Source organism: Ceratotherium simum, chromosome 31 (genome assembly GCF_057802395.1).
Source record: "Ceratotherium simum simum isolate JZ-2026a chromosome 31, ASM5780239v1, whole genome shotgun sequence".
Lineage (NCBI taxonomy): Eukaryota > Metazoa > Chordata > Mammalia > Perissodactyla > Rhinocerotidae > Ceratotherium > Ceratotherium simum.
In genome coordinates, this window is record NC_141930.1 from 2,450,316 (window position 1) to 2,470,339 (window position 20,024).

At 38.7% G+C, this 20,024-nt stretch overlaps 1 protein-coding gene across 2 annotated transcripts in view; it reads left to right on the forward strand.

Moving 5' to 3' along the window:
- CNGB3 (cyclic nucleotide gated channel subunit beta 3) overlaps positions 1–20,024 on the forward strand; it is a 142,260-nt gene that overhangs the window by 66,233 nt on the left and 56,003 nt on the right. For both annotated transcript variants that reach the window (XM_087420587.1, XM_004441130.3), the window contains exons 4-10: positions 418–572; positions 1,939–2,091; positions 2,960–3,168; positions 10,020–10,070; positions 12,664–12,750; positions 16,565–16,629; positions 17,369–17,491. In XM_087420587.1, coding sequence (XP_087276713.1) covers positions 418–572; positions 1,939–2,091; positions 2,960–3,168; positions 10,020–10,070; positions 12,664–12,750; positions 16,565–16,629; positions 17,369–17,491 — 843 coding nt within the window. The remainder of the gene's footprint in view (positions 1–417; positions 573–1,938; positions 2,092–2,959; positions 3,169–10,019; positions 10,071–12,663; positions 12,751–16,564; positions 16,630–17,368; positions 17,492–20,024) is intronic.

Genomic DNA, 20,024 nt, shown 5'->3' on the forward strand with positions numbered 1-20,024 from the left:
ATCTCTTCATCTTCAAGTTGACTGAGCCATCTAACATGAAGTAATCATGGGAGTAAAATCCACCGTATTCCTTTTCCCCGGGATTATGCGGGGCGTGCACACCAAGGGTCCATCTTAGACTTCTGCCACAGCTTTTTTCCTCCTAATGATACAATTTCATGGCAGAATCACAGTCATCAAGATCCACTATGGTCAAGAATGGCCATTTGCTATTTTTGGATTCTGGTTTTTCAATGGCAAATCTGTTTTGCACCAGCACTATTTCCATCAGTCCTAACGCTTGAATTGTTCTATTCAATTGCAGAAAGGAGCAGCTAACATTCTTGTGTATATAAGGAAGGTGAAAAGACCTAATCCAGTCCCTGTATTTATCTCCTCATGAGTTTATCTCTATCGCCATTTTTTTCCCTCGTTTAGTCCAAAAAGCAAACCCCCTGGATCGCCTATTATCAACGAGTATGCTGACGCCCAGCTACACAACCTGGTGAAGAGGCTGCGTCAGAGGACAGCCCTGTACAAGAGAAAGTTGGCAGAAAATGACATATCCTCAGCTGAAGCCAGCCCCCAAACCAGTAAGCACTGTTACCACAGTACTGAAGAAGGAAGCTGTGAGGGGACATGTATTTTGCAAATGTCTGAGTTTGGGTTCCCCAAAAGCAGACCCTGAGACAATGACTTAGTATAAATAGTTTATATTGAGGTCGACCCCTTGCCCAGGGGAAGGCAGGCAAGAGAGACAGAGAAGGGAGTTAAGACAATAAAGGTGTGTTAATGACAGGGTTACTGGTGTCAGCCACCGGGGGTCATCCAGCTGAAAATCTGTGTGGATGACACTTACCCTGAGACTAAGCACTACCCTGAGGGAGGAGGAAGCTGGGGTATCAATCCACCACCTCCTGTCCTGCGTTGGCTGAGGGTTGCCGCTGGGGCATGTTGGCTAACTCTCCAGCACGTTAAACAAGCCAGCTGGGAGAAAACCCTCCAGCAAAGAGCCCCAGAGAGCCCTCTGCACACGGCCTCCAGGGCCCAGCACACGCACAGGCCAACAGCAATATCTGCTCTAGCAAGTTTTATTGTAAACATTAACCATGAACACCCACAATACACAAAGCGCTCATGATAAAAACACAAGAACACTGAGTACCTGAGTACACAACAGAGCAGAGGACAACAACAAACTAATCACATAAGGGGAGGGACAATCGTCAACCTCTCTAATAATTACAGAAATATGTTTATGAAAAATTAATAAGTACAATAAAGTAGAGCCCAAAAGAGACATACACTATGATTGCATCTATTTAAAATGTTTATTTATGTATAGACAAAACATAGGAGAAAGTTTGGTTGTTTAATAACAGATAAATAAAAGTAAAATTGTTACTTACATGGGATGGAGTTGAGGATTTCCTTATAATTCTGTATAAGGGAAGTTGGATTTTCAAAATAAACTTTATATTATATAGTAGTTTCTTTTTAAAGAGAAGGGGCTAAAATAAAACAGTCATTATAGGTTGATAAATATATGTTGAAAAGAATATTTTGAGCTTTATTTACTCATAAAGAAGCATGAAACTAAATCCTGTGGAATTGGGTACATTTGTAATGTTTCTGTTTAATGTAAATCCAAAGCACTCAGTTTATTTATGCTCCAAAATATGTGCGAATCAGGTTTTTATTTAAAATATCCTATTTGTAATACCTGTGGGACACTTTATTAGTGAGCTTTAAACCTGTATATTTCCAAATTCCAGTTCATTAGCTGGATATTTTCATAATGTCACTATTTTAAATGTCATAAAATATTTCAAATGCCTGTATGGAAAGGGGAAGATTCTGGAATGTTCTGACTTCAAGAAATCCAAGCTTTTTCTCATTAAGCTAATTTAAGTGAACTTAACCTCTTAAAAGCATTTTCATCTTTTTTTTCCTATGAAGCAAAGCCCACAGCTGTATCCTCAACACAAGAAAGCAATGCTAAGCTCATAGAAAAACATTACTATCACGTGTTGTGTTGGAAAGTCCAAAAGATGCCTCTGACAGAGTACCTAAAGCGAATCAGACTTCCACAAAGCATAGATTCGTACACAGGTACCACCAAAGGGGGACTCTCTCAGTGGGATGGCTGGCTATTACCAAGAGCCCCTGTAACCCAGAGCCGCAGATGGCTTCCGTTTTCCCTAGCCCACATTCTGAATCTATCTAGAAAGCAGAATTTAAACTATATTAAATATGCAATAGGTCATTTGCCCCTCTCTGGTGAAGATGAAATAAAATAGTCCTGCCTATTTTTAAAAGGCAGTCCAGGGTCTACCTGCCCCTAATTACTTTTGAAAAGAAAGCCCCAAAGCACTTGGCAGTATTTACACTGACACCCCTCCCCTAAGAAACCATTATGATGTGTTCCTCTCCTTCCAGGGCTCATACTGTCAATTATTCTAATCGAATGAATCCCCTCCTATGGCCTCCCAGGGACAGAAGAAGGGATGTGTGAAGCGAAACGGATGGCCTTCATGGCCCATTCTCTGCCCTCCCCACTCAGCCACACACCTTTGGGCTAATGTGGCCTTTCCCCACACACCCAGTGACCCTGCAGCTGCACTACCCATGCGCAAAGGCTGCTGCTGCAGCCGTCCTGAGCGGGGACCTCTGGCTTCTCGTGGGTTCCCTTCTCCCCACCCATGTAGAACAGTGGCTGTGGGGACGCACTCAGAGTGGCCCCTTCTCTACGAGACAGGAGGGACACTCTTCAACGCTGGAGGAGCTGATAAGACCGCTAACCTCCCTGGTGCCAGTGCCCCCTGCTCTAGATGCAGAATAGTCTGACGGTTCCACGGAGCCTCTTAGAGCAAAGTGCTCATTTCCAGAGGAAGTGCCCCAACTTTACCCAACTCAGCGAGAGGATTATTTTAACGCCTGCCACGTGCCATGTGGGTCACTCCAGTTCCCGGTTTTCTAGATCGCCTCTACCTCCTGTGGCTCTTGCTCGTCACCCTCGCCTATAACTGGAACTGCTGGCTTATCCCGCTGCGCCTCATCTTTCCATACCAGACACCGGACAACACGCATTACTGGCTCATCACGGACGGGGTGTGTGACACCATCTACCTTTGCGATCTGCTGTTGATCCAGCCCAGACTCCAGTTTATAAGAGGAGGAGACATAATAGTAAGTGGGGCTGGGGAGAAGCAGAAACCGACAAACGAATATCAGATGGGACTACAAAAAGTAAATTAACAATGTTTTATTTAATAATGTCTGACTGGCTGTCTCCGCATGTATGGGCCTTTAACCACTGGAAACCACCAGTATGATAATAATAGTAATTATTATTATAGCAACAACAACAAAACAACCATTGAGCACTCACTATGTGCTGGGGACCATGCATCGCCCTGTGCCTCAGTTTCCTCGTCTTAAAAATGGGAATAACAGCAGTACCTTCGTCATGTGGATAGGAAGACTGAATGAATCAATGCGTGTAAAGAGCTTGGGGCTGTGTCTAGTGCCTGGTGAGGGCATACTAACTGTGTGCTCTCATTATTATTCTGGTTGATTTATTCACAATGTCTCACTCAATCCTTTCAATCACCCTATGAGGAAGACATTAGCCCCATTTGCAGATGGGGAAACTGAGGTTTGGAGAAGGGAGGTGAACGTAGCCAAGGCGGGATTCAGACCCAGGCCTTGACTGCAAAACCTGTGCTCATTACAACTACACCACGCTAGCTCAGGTTGGCAAGTTTTGCAGAATTTGATAGGCCTTGAGGATACAAAAATGATGCCAGGTCTGGAATGTCAAAACTGTACACATATTTTAACTAAACAATGTAAAGAAATGTATAAATTATCAATGCAAAAGGAAGAAATAATTTAATACATATTCCTCTAGTAACCAAGCCTCCAGCACTCTGTGAGGCCTGTGTTCTCTACCACATGACAATCTGCCATTCTTCTTTGTAAATAAGGCAGATATCATTTCCTTCAATCGAGTCCACTCAGCCTCCTCGGGAGACAACCTGGTGTCATGAGAAAGCTCTAGGCACTAAGTTTTTTAGGACACAGCCTATCTTGTTTATCACTGTGCAGTCATCACCAAGCACAGTGCTTGCACACAGTACAGAAATCAAGTCCAAGGTTTTAGACCTGGATGCTTTGGGAAAACCTAACTTAAAAAGGAAAGAAAAGCTGTCATGACCCTTTTGATTAGTGTAGCCTCACTGCGCTGTCCAATAGAGTGGCCACTAGACACGTGTCTATTCACATTTACATTTTAATTAATTAAGATTAACATTAAAAATTCAAACTTCTCAGCCACATTATCCATATTTCCAGTGCCCAGTAACCATAAGCAGCTAGCAGCTACCGTATCGGACAGCACAGACTATTGCCACTGTTGCAAAATATACTATTGGATAACGCTATAAGGCAACCAGAGAGCAATGAGCCGTGAAGATCTCCATCGAGATAGCAGACCATAGGGACTGAAGCCACACCCTGCAGACGGGTGCAAATCACAAGCACGTGATTGTGTTGTGTTGTTTTGTTTTTTAATTAATATGGTATCTACTGGCCTATCTTCTTTTCACTATTCGCTTTCCAGATTCATCACATCCCATTTCTCACCATCAGATGCAGTGGCCTACCTCAGCAACTAGCATTCTTACTCTTAGGAGAAAGTATCTTCTCCTGGATTTATTCTCAGTGTTGAGGGCGTTTCATAGCCAATCCAATCAATCTAAGACATAGACAGAAGAATACACTTTCACAAGCACGTACGCAAACCTCAGAGCCTCTATTCCTTGGCCCACTCCCCAGCTGCCTAGAAGGATGCTTCCTTTCCAAGTCACGTCCATGGCAATATCTTTTCACTGTCCCAGCAAGGGCTGCAGAGAACAGATCTTCCAATGTCACGGTAGGAAGAGCAGAGTGATCCAGCATATGGCACCTTGGGTTCATATATATTTTTGGAGAAAAAAAGTAGATTTCTTAATCTCCTGAATATTTTCTTTTGAATCTCCAGATGATTTTAAATTATCAAAAAGCTGAAAGGAGTCATTTTGGTTATGTTTTTCTTTTAAAACAATATTATTTGCTGGGGAATACCTCCTATATTTGAAATCTTTCCTAGAAAGAAATTCTAAAGGCAAGAACTGAAGCTGTAGCAAAAATCTATTCAAAATATCCTTTGTGCAGACTTCAGAGCGTTGGTTAACTCACAGCACTGTCCCCAGAGCTCACTGGCAGCTTGATGAATGATGATGATGGTGTATAAATAAGAAGTAAACAACACAGAAAAAAGAGCACTAATTTCAACCTCCATTAGGTGCACAAGGGGGGAGAAAATCAATGTTTGACAAATAGAAAATGACAAAATCAGTAAGGGGAGACTTTTATTTTCAATTTTCTAGGGAGCCTTTGCACACAACAGAGTGTTAAAACCAAGAAAAATAACTAATAAAAACACACTCAACAGGCTCTACTTAAAATGCATTATCACAAGCCGCAAATATAGAGCAGAAACTGATTGTTTTGTTTGTTCTAAAGAAGTTTAACGGTTTCTTTAATTTAGAGTAGGTGGTTTTAGCCTTTAAAACTTGATTACATTTTGGTAAGAAGACTATGTACGCAACTTGAAGGTCTCACTACATTTAGCTATCCATGCTATCTTTGATGTACACCAGCAAATTATTCGTTCATTCACTCAACAAACATTTATTAAATACCTACAATTGCCAGGTAAGCACCAGGGCTGGAGGAGCGAAATATTAATTCCCCAAGGCCTTAGGGAAAACAGATAAGTAACAGACAACAGGTTGAGGTGGGAAAAGCCACAATACTGGGGATTGGGAGTGTTCCCAAGTTTTCCACAGCATTTATTTGCAATATCTTTCTTCTGAAAATGGTGCTGCACAAATAGAGAACAGAATTTTGAATCAAGGACCAACAAAAAAGTCTCTTGTCCTTAATTTCTTTTATAGACGGCAGAAATAGAGTTCGCAATGACAGTGGGAGTTATTTAGATATGAGACTCTCCCACCCCCAATCCTTTGCTAAACCTGTGTATCACAAGGCTCCATGGAGATGCTCAGCGCCATCTAGTGACAGCCAGTCAGGCCGCCACTAGACTCAACTTCTTTAGGCTCTTAGTTACTGTTTATAAACTGACCTGAAGAAAATTAACCACTCCCTCCTCTGTGCTCTGTACACTTCACTCATGCTTCTGTTACTTAATTAATAACAGAATTAATTTAATTAATTAATAAGCAATTAATTTAATAACAATTAGGCTAATTATGATGTAGTAGAAACAAACAGACCAGGGTCAAATTCCACCAGCAGCATTACTTGAAGAAAATACATTTACCCTTTCATTGAATACTATCTTTTTCATCCATAGAACGGGAGTAGTAGTATCCACTCCGTAAACCTATTGTGAGGATTAAATAAGATAATGTGTCTACCTAGTGAGGGTTTGGCATCTGGAAGATGTGCAGTAAATTGTTGAATGAATCAAATGAATGAATATCCACATACTTAGCTTCTCTCTCTTGTCTCATATTTATATATGTAGCTCTCTTTCTTCCCTAATAATAAGTTTCTCAAGAGTAGAGACAGTATTCAATTCATTTCTCTATCTATCCTAGGAACTCAGAGAGTATACTCAAGAAATGTTTGAAGGAATGAATGAATAGTAATCTTGCTTCAAGGATTTTCTTTTCTTGAATAATTATTTAATCTTCATTGTATTTATTTCAGATGATATTATTATTTTTGAAATATTTCTATCTGTTCTATGTGAAATTATGGAGTTTCTATGAATTCTTTAAAAGAAGAAGTAGATAAAAAGTAATACCTTGGTAGAGCTTCTTCAAAAACTATTGGAAAAGGATTTAGGTGCAATTAGCATACCCTTCCTAAAGTAAGCCTCCCCTAAAGAAATGTCTCGTGCATAATGATGAGGCTTAGAAGAAAGAGAATTAAATGGGGTGACATTTTAAAAATAAGTGCCTAATTGTTACCGGTAAGCATGCTGATCCTCGTAAGGCTAATGACGCCAAATGTATTTGGTGCTCCAAAGAAGAGGGATTTCAGAATCATTAGATGGCATTTTCATTTAATCTAGTAAGTTTTAGTTTTATTTACATTTATTCAATCATAGGATCATAGACAACCCTGAAAGTAAAGGGATAAATGTGCTAAAAACATTCTTCCAGGGTTAGAGGAGGGGGTGGTATTTTAACAACTTCTTAGCACTTGAAATGTATCTATCTGTCCCGTATAGGCTTTGAAGGAGCTAAGTGATTTTACTCAAGCTTGGTACAGGATTCAACTTAACCTTCTGTCTCTGTCTACCTGTGGCTCAGTAAGCCATTTTGTTTCACAGTGAAAATCATTAAATAAGCATGTCTTATATATTTTCTAATACATTTCTGTAAAATTTAGATTGTGTACATGAGTAAAAATTACAGCCAGAGAAAAGTATAGTGGGGGCAGAAATTGGGGAGTTGGCTAGCCAATCTTTAACACTGCTCAGCAGTGTTAAAACTTCTGAACTTGGACAGCCTGAATGATAGTTGTTAGAAGATGCTGCTTCCACGTGTCCAAATTATAATATGTTGATCAACTAATTAATAGTACATACACAATTCCTTCCTAACCCTAACTGAAATATTAGAACGTAAGTCCAATATTAGCATTAATTCTTTTAGACCTGAATGTTAACAAATGCCTCCCCATTCATCTATCACTTCTCACACATGTATTGAGCAACGCCTATGTGTTAGACATTGTGTTAGGAACTGGAGAAACAGAGGACAAAGACATGGTCCCTACCCTCTTAAGTAGCTCAGAGTGTGAAGGACAAACAGACAAAAGAAAAATGGTGGGGTTTTGTGATGTGAGTTGTGAGAGAGGTGAGCCCGGGGCTGTGAGGGGAAGAGAAAACCATGTGAAGGAGGGGACAACCTGGTCCAAATCTTGACGGATGAATTTAAGTTATCTGCACACCTCCACCCCCACAGAAAAGGGAAAAAATATGTTCCAAGCTCTGGGAAGAGCATGGGCAAAGGCATCAAGGTGAGAAACTCTGTGATGCATTTGAGGACTACTAAACAGTGGTGTGGGGTGCTGCAGGAGGTGAGTGAGACGGAAAAACTAGAGCCTACCATGAAAAGGAGCTTGGACTTTTTTTCTTAAAGTCATGTAGAGTCACAGGATTTGACGTAAATGGGGATTGTTAAATGACCTGATTTAGAGAGATCATCTGGCTGCTGTTGTAGAATTGATGGTGCTCAGGGCAAGCTACCCCAGGAGGCACCACTCTGGTATGTGGATTATTTGGAGCTGAAGACAATAAGGACTCAGAGAACTCAGGAAGAATATTTGAGTTTCCCCTCCCAAACTGCCTAAAGAATTTAAAACAAAAGATCTCTTTCAAGAAGGAGTTATTATCATGATGGCTGTAAAGATAATGTAGGATAGAGGTTACAATAGGAAAGGCACCAAGCCCCTTTTATCAAAAACTCTGTCTCTCCCTGACCACATTATCTATAGATGACCCTGAAAAGAATTGTCTTCCTTCCCTCTGAAGTCCCAGACCACTACCCACCCCCAACACGCTCCTCGCCTTTAGCTGCAATACTTAAGCAAGCAGCTTAGACAGAGGGACGAGTTGCTCATTTCTGAGTTTCTCCCATGTATACATGTTATTAAACTTGGTATTATTTTCTCCTGCTAACCTGTCTTGTTAATTATTTGGCCAGCCATAAGAACCTTAAGGAAAAGGGCAGAAGGAGATTCTCCCTCTCTCCCCACAGAATGGATCTAGGAGAGCAAGACCAAAGGCAAGGAGATCAATGCCAAAGGGAGAGAATGGACATGAGAAGATTTTAGGAAGAAGAATCAGTAGAACTTGGTTGCTGGTGGGATGAGGGCTGAGGGAGGGTGAGTAGTATAGGGTCACTGACGAGTGTAGATGAGAATGCTGTTAGGGTACTCAATGGGAAGAGGAAGAGGAGGAGCATGGTAGGCTTAACAGGAATGGAGAATGATGATGAATTCAGGTTTGGTGTAGGTTAAATTTGAGATGAGCAGAAGTGCTAAATGAAGATGACAATAGGCAGTTGCTTGTACAGGTCAACAGCTCAAGAAAAGGATATTAGGTAGAGGTAGAGATTTGGTAGCATCAACAGACCTGGTGATCTTTGAAACTATGAAAGTGGATGGAATTTCCCAGGAAGCAAGTGTAAAGAGAAAAGAGATCATTGAATCCTGGGGAACACTGACTTTGAAATGGCTAGCCCAAGAATTCAAGACAGACACCAAAAAGTTGAAACTGAAGAAGTAAACCAAGAATGGCATTATAGATTCTTTAGAAAGAGAAAGTTCCAGGGACAAAATTGTCCAAAAAAAAGTGTTAGATGCTTCAAAAACTTTTAGTCATCTCTTCGCTCCTTTATGTATTCATCCCTTCAAATATTTACTGGGCTTTTAGTGTATTCTAGTTATATACAGTTGCTAAACAAAATCAACTTTGTCCTGAGATAGAACCACTTAATGTAGTAAACTGATTTCAAATAAATGGAACAAGTAATATATGTGCAATTGCAAAATATGGTGAGCGCCTTAAAAAAAATGCTAAGTACTATAAAGGATTCCCGGGGTGTGATCATGAGGAGATCACTGGTGGCTTTCACACTGGTAGTCTTGATGGGATAAGAGCGGTGGGCAGAACCCAAATTGCCATGGATTGAGAATAAAGATGAGGCAAGGATGTGGAGCAAAGCAATGTCGGTGATTTTCTTAAAAGCTTGAGTGTGACAAACAATAGGGCAAAAGCAAAAAGAAAACAAATGCCAATGAAGGTTTTTTTATTTTAAGATGTGATAAACTAGAGCATATTTATAGGCTGAAGTTGAAAGGAATCAGTAAAGAGAAATAGCTATAAATATTTTTTAAAGTTAGAAAATTGATGAAATTGGTTAAAATTTATATAAAATATAAATATAACATTTCAGGTGGATTCAAATGAACTAAAGAAACACTACAGGAGTTCTACAAAATTTCAGGTAGGTGACTTACAATTTCAAAATTGTTCAAGTAACCCATTACCATTTTCACTTTGAGTCCCATCTATAGATTTCTACCAAAAAAACTCTGCTTTCTTTCAGAATTATAGCCTTTGTAACAGAGTTTATACAGATGAAATTTTATTAGGCAAAGGCAGGCCTGAAGTTTTTGCTTCTCAATAATTACAAGCTACACTTCCCTGTATGTGCAAATGTGTAATTCAACATATGGGTCTTTGCTAGGCAGAACAAAACGTTAGTGCCCACATTTAAATTCTAGTTTAAATGTCAGTAAAGCAGTATGAGGTGTACTTTGTCTCGTCCACACAGAATTCTAGCCTCCAGTTCACGTAGCACGAGAGTGTAAAAGTCTACGAAATTGTTTCCACTCTTGTTTCTCTCTCATCCATATAAGCAGAATAAAAAATAGAAAAGAAGCAATAATTTATATAACATGGTATCTTCCTCTCCTCACATAAGATTATAATCTTATGTTTTTTCACCCATAATTATTTGCAAAGTACTTTCTTATCTTTTATTTGTTCCCCCCAACTCTGAGAAATAGGCAGAGATTGGGGGTTATCCAAGGTTACCCAATCTGTGTGAGTGAACTCTAGCCTCCCACTCCAAGGACAATCCTTGAGTGGCCTCAAATTTTGTTTTTAAATAAAAATCTGGACTTAAGTGCCAAATTGTCTCTATTGGCAATCTGTGGTGATTAAAATCTCTTTCAATCTGTTTTTATGTCCAACCAATTTTCTTTGTAAATAATTGCCACGTACTTAGACACATTCATAAAAAATCTACACTCCTTTGATGAACTCTACAAAGAGGATGAATATCCTTTGTAAGTGCCGTAAAGCTTATTCCAAACTCTTAATCACTGTCTTGAGTTTGAATAAGAGCAAATTAACCATATGTTTAATTTGAGTTTATAAGTGTAAAATTTTACATTTATTTAATTGTGGTCACTTCTCCTTTTGAATTCCTTTAGCACATCCTGCCTGTCTTATGGCTTGAATTATAGTCATTTTTGTGCTTGGTTACTCCACTATTAGATTGTTAACTTCTTGTGCTTACTCCTCTATTAGGTAGTTAACTTCTTGTGGACAGAAACAACATCTTACTGCAATTTCAACCCCAACATGCTTTGAAAAGTGGCTTGTACAGAGCACAGTGTTGGTCAATGCTTAATTCAATTTTCTACAGTTCAATGGGAAATAAATCATCTCTACCTACACAATTCCATGCTAATGTGCTAATATCAAACACGGTTAATGACCACATAGAGAAGCCAAGTGGGCAGTCGAGTAAAAAGATCATTATTCTGACATATTTGTTCTAAAAAAGTTATTTTAAAGCTTAAAGAAAAAGATCATTATGATTTGAGCCAGAAAACATGGATGCCAGAATAGCACTGGACAAGTCAACAGCTCCATGCTCCTGCTTTCCTATTTGTAAGAAGTTATTTTAGTAGCTATTCTGTACACTTCACTTGTTATGAGGCTCAATATCTGTAGGGTAAAATCAATGAGGTTTGATGATATGGTGCAATTTCTAAACCAATACTTTTAGTGAGTAATCTGTTTATAATAGCCAATCTGGTTAATTCAAACTGAAAGCTCCATTTCTTTTCAATAGCGCTAGGCCATTGTGAAATTCTGGTATACAATTAATTACCTCAACTCTCCATTTCATATATATGGCCTTACAGAAAGTTCTTAACTGCTCTTAACTGTCTTAAATAAATTAAATTTTTTTAATGTTCCCTATTTTTCAAACCACATAAAAATTAATGAAAATGAATAATTATCTTACATAAAAGAATTTTCTGTTATCATTGCAATCAGGAAAGTATTCAAGTGTGATGTTGTCATTTCACAAGTACCAGGTAATAGAAAGCCAGAATAATTTAAATATATGGCAAATTTTAAAATATATATTTTTAGCTATAATAGGACTTTCAATACCTTCTCCCATTGGGGCTGCTGATTGTAAATGGGTTGGATTTCTCTCCTCTCCTCTCTCTTAGTCTGCACGGTCTCTGATAGATACTTTCACAGCAGTTTATTGTTAGCAATATGATCCAAAGTAGACAGCAGTAGAAAGAATTGAGGAGTTTGGATGAACCTCCAGCAATATATTCAGGCCTGAATACTGGAGAATTAGCTGAAACATAAAAATACATCACTGCAATGAATGTGCGATGGTTTCAAATAAAATCGAGAATGGACTTGATTTTCAGTCCAAGAACTCCACATTTAAAACACTACTTAAATGTATTTTAACATTAGCAACCATACCATATCTGAAGTATGTGTGACAGCTCAACAAAAATCCCAGAAAATGCAGTACCTGGGGAGAGATCAGACGCGAGGAGGTGGAAATGAAATACTCTGGAAGTAGGCTGCGAAATAGTGTTCTTGTTTTCATGGTGCTATTGTGCCTTTCAGTGCCACCGTGAAAGCAATTTTATATTAAACAACAAATAATTCATGGTGGCTGGTCACTTTTTACATACATTGGTGTAAATCAATCTGTGTGTAAAAAAGCGTGTGAACACAACGTAATTGTGAATGTGTTCTTCCAACAGCTGGATGTCGCATCAATAATTCCATTTGATGTTTTCTACCTCTTCTTTGGGTTTAATCCAATATTTAGGACAAATAGGGTATTAAAGGTAAGATAACTATATTTAATTATCTTCTTATAATAATGGAAATCTTGAAGTGATTTAAAATATCCTAAAAGTATAACATTCTTATCTTTCCCCAAACTGCCCTCCATTTTTCTGCCCCCATCGATGCTATGAATTTTAAAGACCGAATAAAAGAAAAACATCATTGGTTCTACTGATGGAAGTTGCTCTTAGTTGTTTTTATTTGACATCTCATAACAGGTATTTTTATAAGATAAGAATACCTTTTTGCTTCTAAATACAGCAATAATTACAAATGAATGTTTCATAATTTTATTCTTTTCCATTTGTCTTTTCTTATTAGACAGTCACTGAAGGCCTGGATACTGGCTGTAAAATGAAGGAGTTAGATTAAATGACCTCGAAGTTATCTTACTCATCTAAAATTCTATAATTCTAGAAAAAAATGCAAACACACTTTTGCATAACAAAATTATTTCCATACTTGGATACAACTCAAATGTCCATCAATAGGGAATTGGTTAAGTAAATTGTGGTACATTTATATAACAGAATACTTTGTAACTCAAAAAAATAAAGAGGAAGTTTTCTTTGAACTGATACAGAAAGATCTCAAAGATAAATTGCTAAGTCAAAGAAAAAAGCTAGTTCCAGAACAGTTTATAGAACAATGCTAATGTTTATATAACACAAAGGGAAAAATATTCCATTTTTCTGTATTTATATACACACTGAATGTCTACAAAAAAACCAAAACAGGGGTCGGCCAAGTGGTGCAGCAGTTAAGTGCATTTGCTCTGCTTCGGGGCCGGGGTTCGCTAGTCTGGATCCCAGGCGCCGCAGACGCACCACTTGTCACGCCATGCTGTGGGGGTGTCCCATATAAAGTAGAGGAAGATGGGCACAGAAGTTAGCTCAGGGCCAGTCTTCCTCGGCAAAAAAAAAAAAAAAAAGAGGAGGATCAGCATAGGATGTTAGCTCAGGGCTGACCTCCCTCACAAAAAAAAAAAAACAACTAATAAAAATGGTTACCTGAGGTGGGGAGGGAGGCAGGAGGGAACATGAGGATGGATAGGGCGAGAGTAGGAGCAAGACTTCTGAAGTACATATTTCCTATTGTTTGTGAACTATGTGAACGGATCACCTATTCAAGAAGATTCTGACAGAAATATTTTATAGCTCATGGCTTCATCGGGCGCCTAAAGTGAATCAGACAAGAGTCAGAATGTGAAATTTCATACAAATCTTTAACAATCACCATGATAGCTTGTATTTCCAAAGACAACCTTCTTAGAAGGAACACTGAGGATTTTATCGATGTTAGGTGGTTACCTCCTTCGCGTCTTGGGAAGATGAGCCCGCACAACCTGGGGGACCCACAGGGGTGGGTCCTGACGACAGCAGGAACAACAAAAGCGGCAGCTGCTGGTTGTTGAATACACACTGGGGGCAACATACTGTGTTCATCTTCACGTTCATTATCTCACTTCTTCTCCAAATAACTTCATTTTAGAGATGAGGAAAATGAGAATCAGCAGGGTGAAAAAATCTGTCCAGACACGCTGTTGGTGATTGGCGGTATCTGGATTCTACTACATATTTTTCTGACTCCAAATTCTGTACTGTAATCAGGTTGGCAAATAAACCTCAGGCTGAAAGGACTTTCCTTCCACGCCCACGATGTTTCCAAGTTGAGAGGGATCTTACCCTCTATTCTCATACATTCAAAACAACTCTGGAGACCCCTGGTTCCACCATGGAATGTGGGCCTGGACTGGGGCGAGACTTAACGTTCCAAGCAGTTTAGTGGGCAGGCCCTCCCTTATCAAATTTCCAGTCTCACATGCAAGTTTCAGGAGGCCCTGCTCAGAGATAACCAACTTTCAGAAAGACTCAGGTTCCTACGGATTTGGGAGTCGGTCTGGCATTATAATAAAAGCTTATAAAATGCCAAGTCTTCACATTCCGTCTCTGTATCCCTAAGGTGTCCAACAGCCCTCTGTATGCAGTGGTTGTCTTTTAATATAGGGGATTCTGAAAGTCAACACTGATCTTCTTTCCACTGCCCCGTAATCCAGTCATTTCACATAAAAGTGTGTCATTTTAATGCCCAATTCTTTAGGGTAAATATTTATCTGTCTCCAAATTATGTATGAGAAAACAAAAATCTAAGTTTTCTCCACAGTGAACACAAGCTAAATTTAAAAACATGCCTTTGTGCAAACTTCTAGCACAATAAACAAGTTACCACATATTGAAATGATCTTAATCTGAATGTTTGAGGGATTTTTTCCTACTCAGGAATTCTGGAAAAACAAATGATAGTGTTTACTTCTAATTAAATAGACATTATTTTTTTTTTTTACTTGTTTTTTGTGTGTGTGAGTAAGACCAAGCCTGAGCTAACATCCCATGCCAATCTTCCTCTTTTTGCTGAGGAAGATCAGCCCTGGCCCAACATCCATGCCCATCTTCCTCTACTTTATATGGGACGTCGCCACAGCATGGCTTGATGAGCGGTGCATCGGTGCACGCCTGGGATCCGAACCAGTGAACCCTTGGGCCGCCGAAGTGGAGCGCGCTCACTTAACCACTGTGCCACTGGGCCGGCCCTAAATAGTATTATTATGTCATTTTTTTAAATCCCAAATGCTCTGTTGCAGTCATATCTACATCAGATGAAATTTTGAACTAAAGAATCTCTAAGGTCCCTTCTATGTGGAAGATACCATGAGTCCAAGCACATTAAATATTTAGATATATTAACTCATGTGGGCATGCAACGCCTTTAGGAGGCACGTTTTCTTATTGTCCCCATTTACAGATGAGGAAACCAAGGTACAGAAATATTAAGTGACTCTCCCAAGATCGCTGGGTTAGTAAATGGTGGAGGAGGGACTGTTGTGTGGATCTGGATTTCATGCTCTTAACTCCTGCATGGTACTGCCTGTAGCCATAGAAGAGGAAGTGCGTGCAGAGGGTAAGAGCTGAGACAGAAGGAGATGGAAGCAGAAGCTTGAGAGAAATAGCAACTCCAGATTAGATGCATATAAACTCATGGTATCTTCGAACTGTGTCAAGAAGAGCTAACCACCGGGCCGGCCCAGTTGTGCAGTGGTTAAGTTCGCATACTCCACTTTGGTGGCCCGGAGTTCTCAGGTTCGAATCCCCGGCGCAGAACTATGCACTTCTCATCAAGCCAGGCTGTGGTGGTGACCCACATACAAAATAGAGGAAGATGGGCACAGATGTTAGCTCAGGGCCAATCTTCCTCAGCAAAAGGAGAGGATTGGCAAAGGATGTTAGCTCAGGGCTGATCTTCCTCACCAAAAAAGAAAGAAGAGCTAAAAAGTACTACTATTTACTGGACTTTAAATATTGTGGAAATAACTACACATTTAAGGCAACTTGCTTAAAAATAATGTTAGTGTTGAGCAACAGGATTTAAGACCTATTTATGACTTCAGTGTACTACATTATACTTTTCCTATTTTACTTATGTTTTGAGGGAAGCGTGATTTTAATTATTGTAAAACAGAGTTCTATTATATGCTTTAAAAAGAAAAAGAAATGTTTTTAAGCTTGATTTTCAACTCGCATTACAAACAAGACTATAACTAAAGGGGAGAAATAAAATAAAGCAGGTTAGCTCTGGAAGTTTGGCACCGTGCTAAAACGTGCTGCCCAGAGGAAAAAACCACTAAACAGGCCTTAGTTTTTTTTAAAAGACATACGAGTAGAATTATTTTCAGTAACAAATAAAGTCTATTGTATTTACATAGATGTATCTAAGACTAACACGCTTTTGGATTTCTTTTGCTTGTTTTCTACGTAGTACACTTCATTTTTTGAGTTTAATCACCATCTAGAGTCTATAATGGACAAGGCATATATCTACAGGTAAAGTATAAGTCAGTATCCTTCGGGGGCAGGGGAGAAAGCAATGGTACAGCATTTTAGGCAGTATTTGGGAAGAATATGACCTCCCTACACAAGAAAGTGGATAATTTCAGATTTTTGGCTATATAAAATATAAGGTTATGTTCTAAAACAGATTTGAATAAACTGAAGTGAGATAAAGTGTCAAAGTCGTATTCGATTTTGGAAGAATAGAGGACTAAAAAAATTGGACTACGACCTGCTTCATTTAGAATAAGGACCGATAAACACGTTCTTTCTCAAGTTGACTTCACATCTCCCTCTTGACAATTCATTCTAATCTGAATTTCATTCATTTGCCACTCTGAACTTCTCTTGCACAGAGACCTGTAGTCTCAGTTAATCACAGCATACAGTCCCATGAGCTTTTCAGAGATATCCAGTTAAATCAGCGTGGCGTATTTTATGGGGCTCAAAGTGAAGAGGTGACCCTTGAGGCGTGTCTTTCAGAGGGCTGACTCATACCATCTGTGAAAAGAGAGGGAGATTCTTTTTCTACACTCTGTCAGTCGCAGTCAAGACACTGCTGTCAGAAAACATGCCATGGCACCATCATTTTCTACTGTACTAATGAGAATCAACAGCTCGCAAATTTAAAGCAAAGAGATTCAGTGGAGACTTTAAGGAAAAGGAAATGTTAAAATAGGCTGTATTCCAGAAACAACATGAGTCCTTACTTTGCATTTATTCTCCTTGACAGAGTCATTCGAACAACTGGATATTTGCTGTTCACTCTGCACATTAATGCCTGTATTTATTACTGGGCTTCAAACTATGAAGGAATTGGAACTACTAGATGGGTGTATGATGGTGAAGGAAACAAGTAAGCTTTCATTTTGAAGCAAACTTTTATTGATTCTTCTTAACTTTCTGTTTCAATGGATGAGTTTTCTTAAACCAGTGTTTTGAAACTATAAGTCATAATCCACTATTGGGCAGTAAAAACTCTTCAGTAGGTCAGTATGTTCTTAAGTGAAAAAGGGTAGAGTAGAGGAGAGTGGAATAGAAAATATGAGACTCTGAAGTACCCAGTAGGAGTGTGTGTGTGTGTGTGTGTGTGTGTGTGTGTTTGTGTGTGTGTCCTGGGTGGACCTGGGAAATGCATTTCTTATTCTAGATCATGATCAGAAAAGTTCAAAAGCCTCTGCTTTAGACAACTGAGCAGTAAGGTAACTTTTAATAACTCCAATGCTGATTGTTAGTAATAAACCATGTTAATTATTCCAAGGGTAGGTGCAGTGGGTAATTAGTTTACCACTGAAGGATTTTATGGTTTTATGAGTCAGCTATAACCACTAACTCAATTAAACACTTAGAGAGTAACAAGGATCATAAATTAAACTTGACAATTAGATATGCAAGTGTCTCAGGAATAAAAGAGATCATTTGAAAAATTTAGCACAGCAGAATCAGGACTCAGTAATGGCAACTGGGCTGTTTAATAGTGACATTTCCTTTCAGTAGATACAAGAGCCTGGCATAAAGTAAACTCTGCCAGCTTTCTGCTCCGATGACATGACATTGAGCATCTTACAAGGCAATGTCCTTACTGGAAAAGAGCAGGTCCCAGCGTGACTTTGAAGGGCAGCTCACAGCAGCCTTGGGAAGGAAAGCAATTACAGGACAGAGCAAAGAGAGTCAAGATACCTCAGGAAATTACACTCTACCTAGAGTGGGCGGGATGTGTATGAGGAATTTTAACAACATTTTTGGAACTTTTAACCAGAACCGATTTTAAAAATTTAAAACGTCAGAAGGCCAACTGATTGGGAACACGCACACACACATACGTACACACAGAATAGCTATTCCTGGAAAGTTTATAACCAAATCGATAAGTAATACCCTTTAGAATGTGGATTAATTTATGTATTTAGTTTAATATAAATAACTAATTTATATAGAAAATTGACTAAGGTACCAACTGTATTAAATATTGCCCAAAAGTGAGTATGTAATCCAATATCACTAGATGCCTGAGGCTGATAACTGTTTTTATCAAATTAGCAAAATAATATAGAGCTGCATCAGAGTGCCTTCCAGAAGAAGTGGAGCTGGGTCTCTTCTCACCCTGGATGCCTCTCTGCAGCATCTCTGGAGAAGGTGTCTTGTTCCCAGTGCCCAGAATATCGTGAAGTAAATAACAAACTCTCAATACACGTTAGGTATTTAAAGGAGGCAGGAAGGAAGAGAGAGGGGGAGTAAGAAAAAAAGGAAGAAATGACCAAATCTGTATTATAACAATAAGAAAGAAATCTCAGCTTCAACTCATAAGAAACTTAATCCAGAGTGTGCTAATATTTTAGGCTTCTAATTCCAGCTATAGTGCAGACCGGATATCCAAAGTGGTCCCTCTCTAAGATAAATTACCTGTAATTTTTGTCATAAAATTACTTGTAATTACTTATATAATGTAAATGAGATACATTTCTTAGATAAATTACAATTACCACAGTTTTCAATGATTGCAGAATTCTCTAGAAAGTAAGAAGAATCTCCGAAGTCTAGAAAACAAAAGTGCATACTGAAGCTGGAGTAGGATAAAGTGGTGAGATCACCACTAAGGAACAGAAATAGAGAGGGTAACTTCTTTATTCATAGAAGAAAAAAATGGAATAAGAAAACTAAAAGAGAAACTCAATCAGTCAAAAAAAAGACAAGAAAGTGGTCAGGAGAAATATGGAAAGACAGCAAGACAAAAAGAAAGCATGAAGTACGATGATAGAAACAACTTAAAATATATCAGTAAGCACAATAAATTAATATGGACTAAATTCCCCAACTAAGAGAGATTGTCAATGAATATTAGTCAAAATAGGCTTTCAAACAAAAATCATTTTAGGGAAAAAGAAGGTCTCCATATAACAGTAAAAGCTTCAATTCACCATCAATATAGTATCCCAATTCTAAATGTGTGTTCAACTAATAAAATACTTATAATAAATCAAAGAAGTTCATAAAGCAAAAATTAATAGAAGGAAGAGAGATTGGCAAATACACCATCAACGTGTGAGACACACACCACTGTCGATTAATCGAGCAACCAAAAGCAATTAGTAAAGATATAAAAGATTTGAGAACCCAAATAACGAACTTGATTCAACGGAAAGAAATAGAACGTTGCACCCAAGAATTAAAAATCACTCTTTCTTCTTAATCACTCACAGAAAAATTTCAAAAGGTGATCGTTTTCTAGGTCACAAAGCAAGTTTCAGTACATTTCACAGCATTTGTATCAAACATATCACATTCTCTAACTATAAAGATAAGCATCACCCCATCGGCTCTGCCCTGCTCGTTCAGATAGGAGGGTTCCCACTCAAAATCAAAGCTCCAATAATCCTTTACCAACTGTC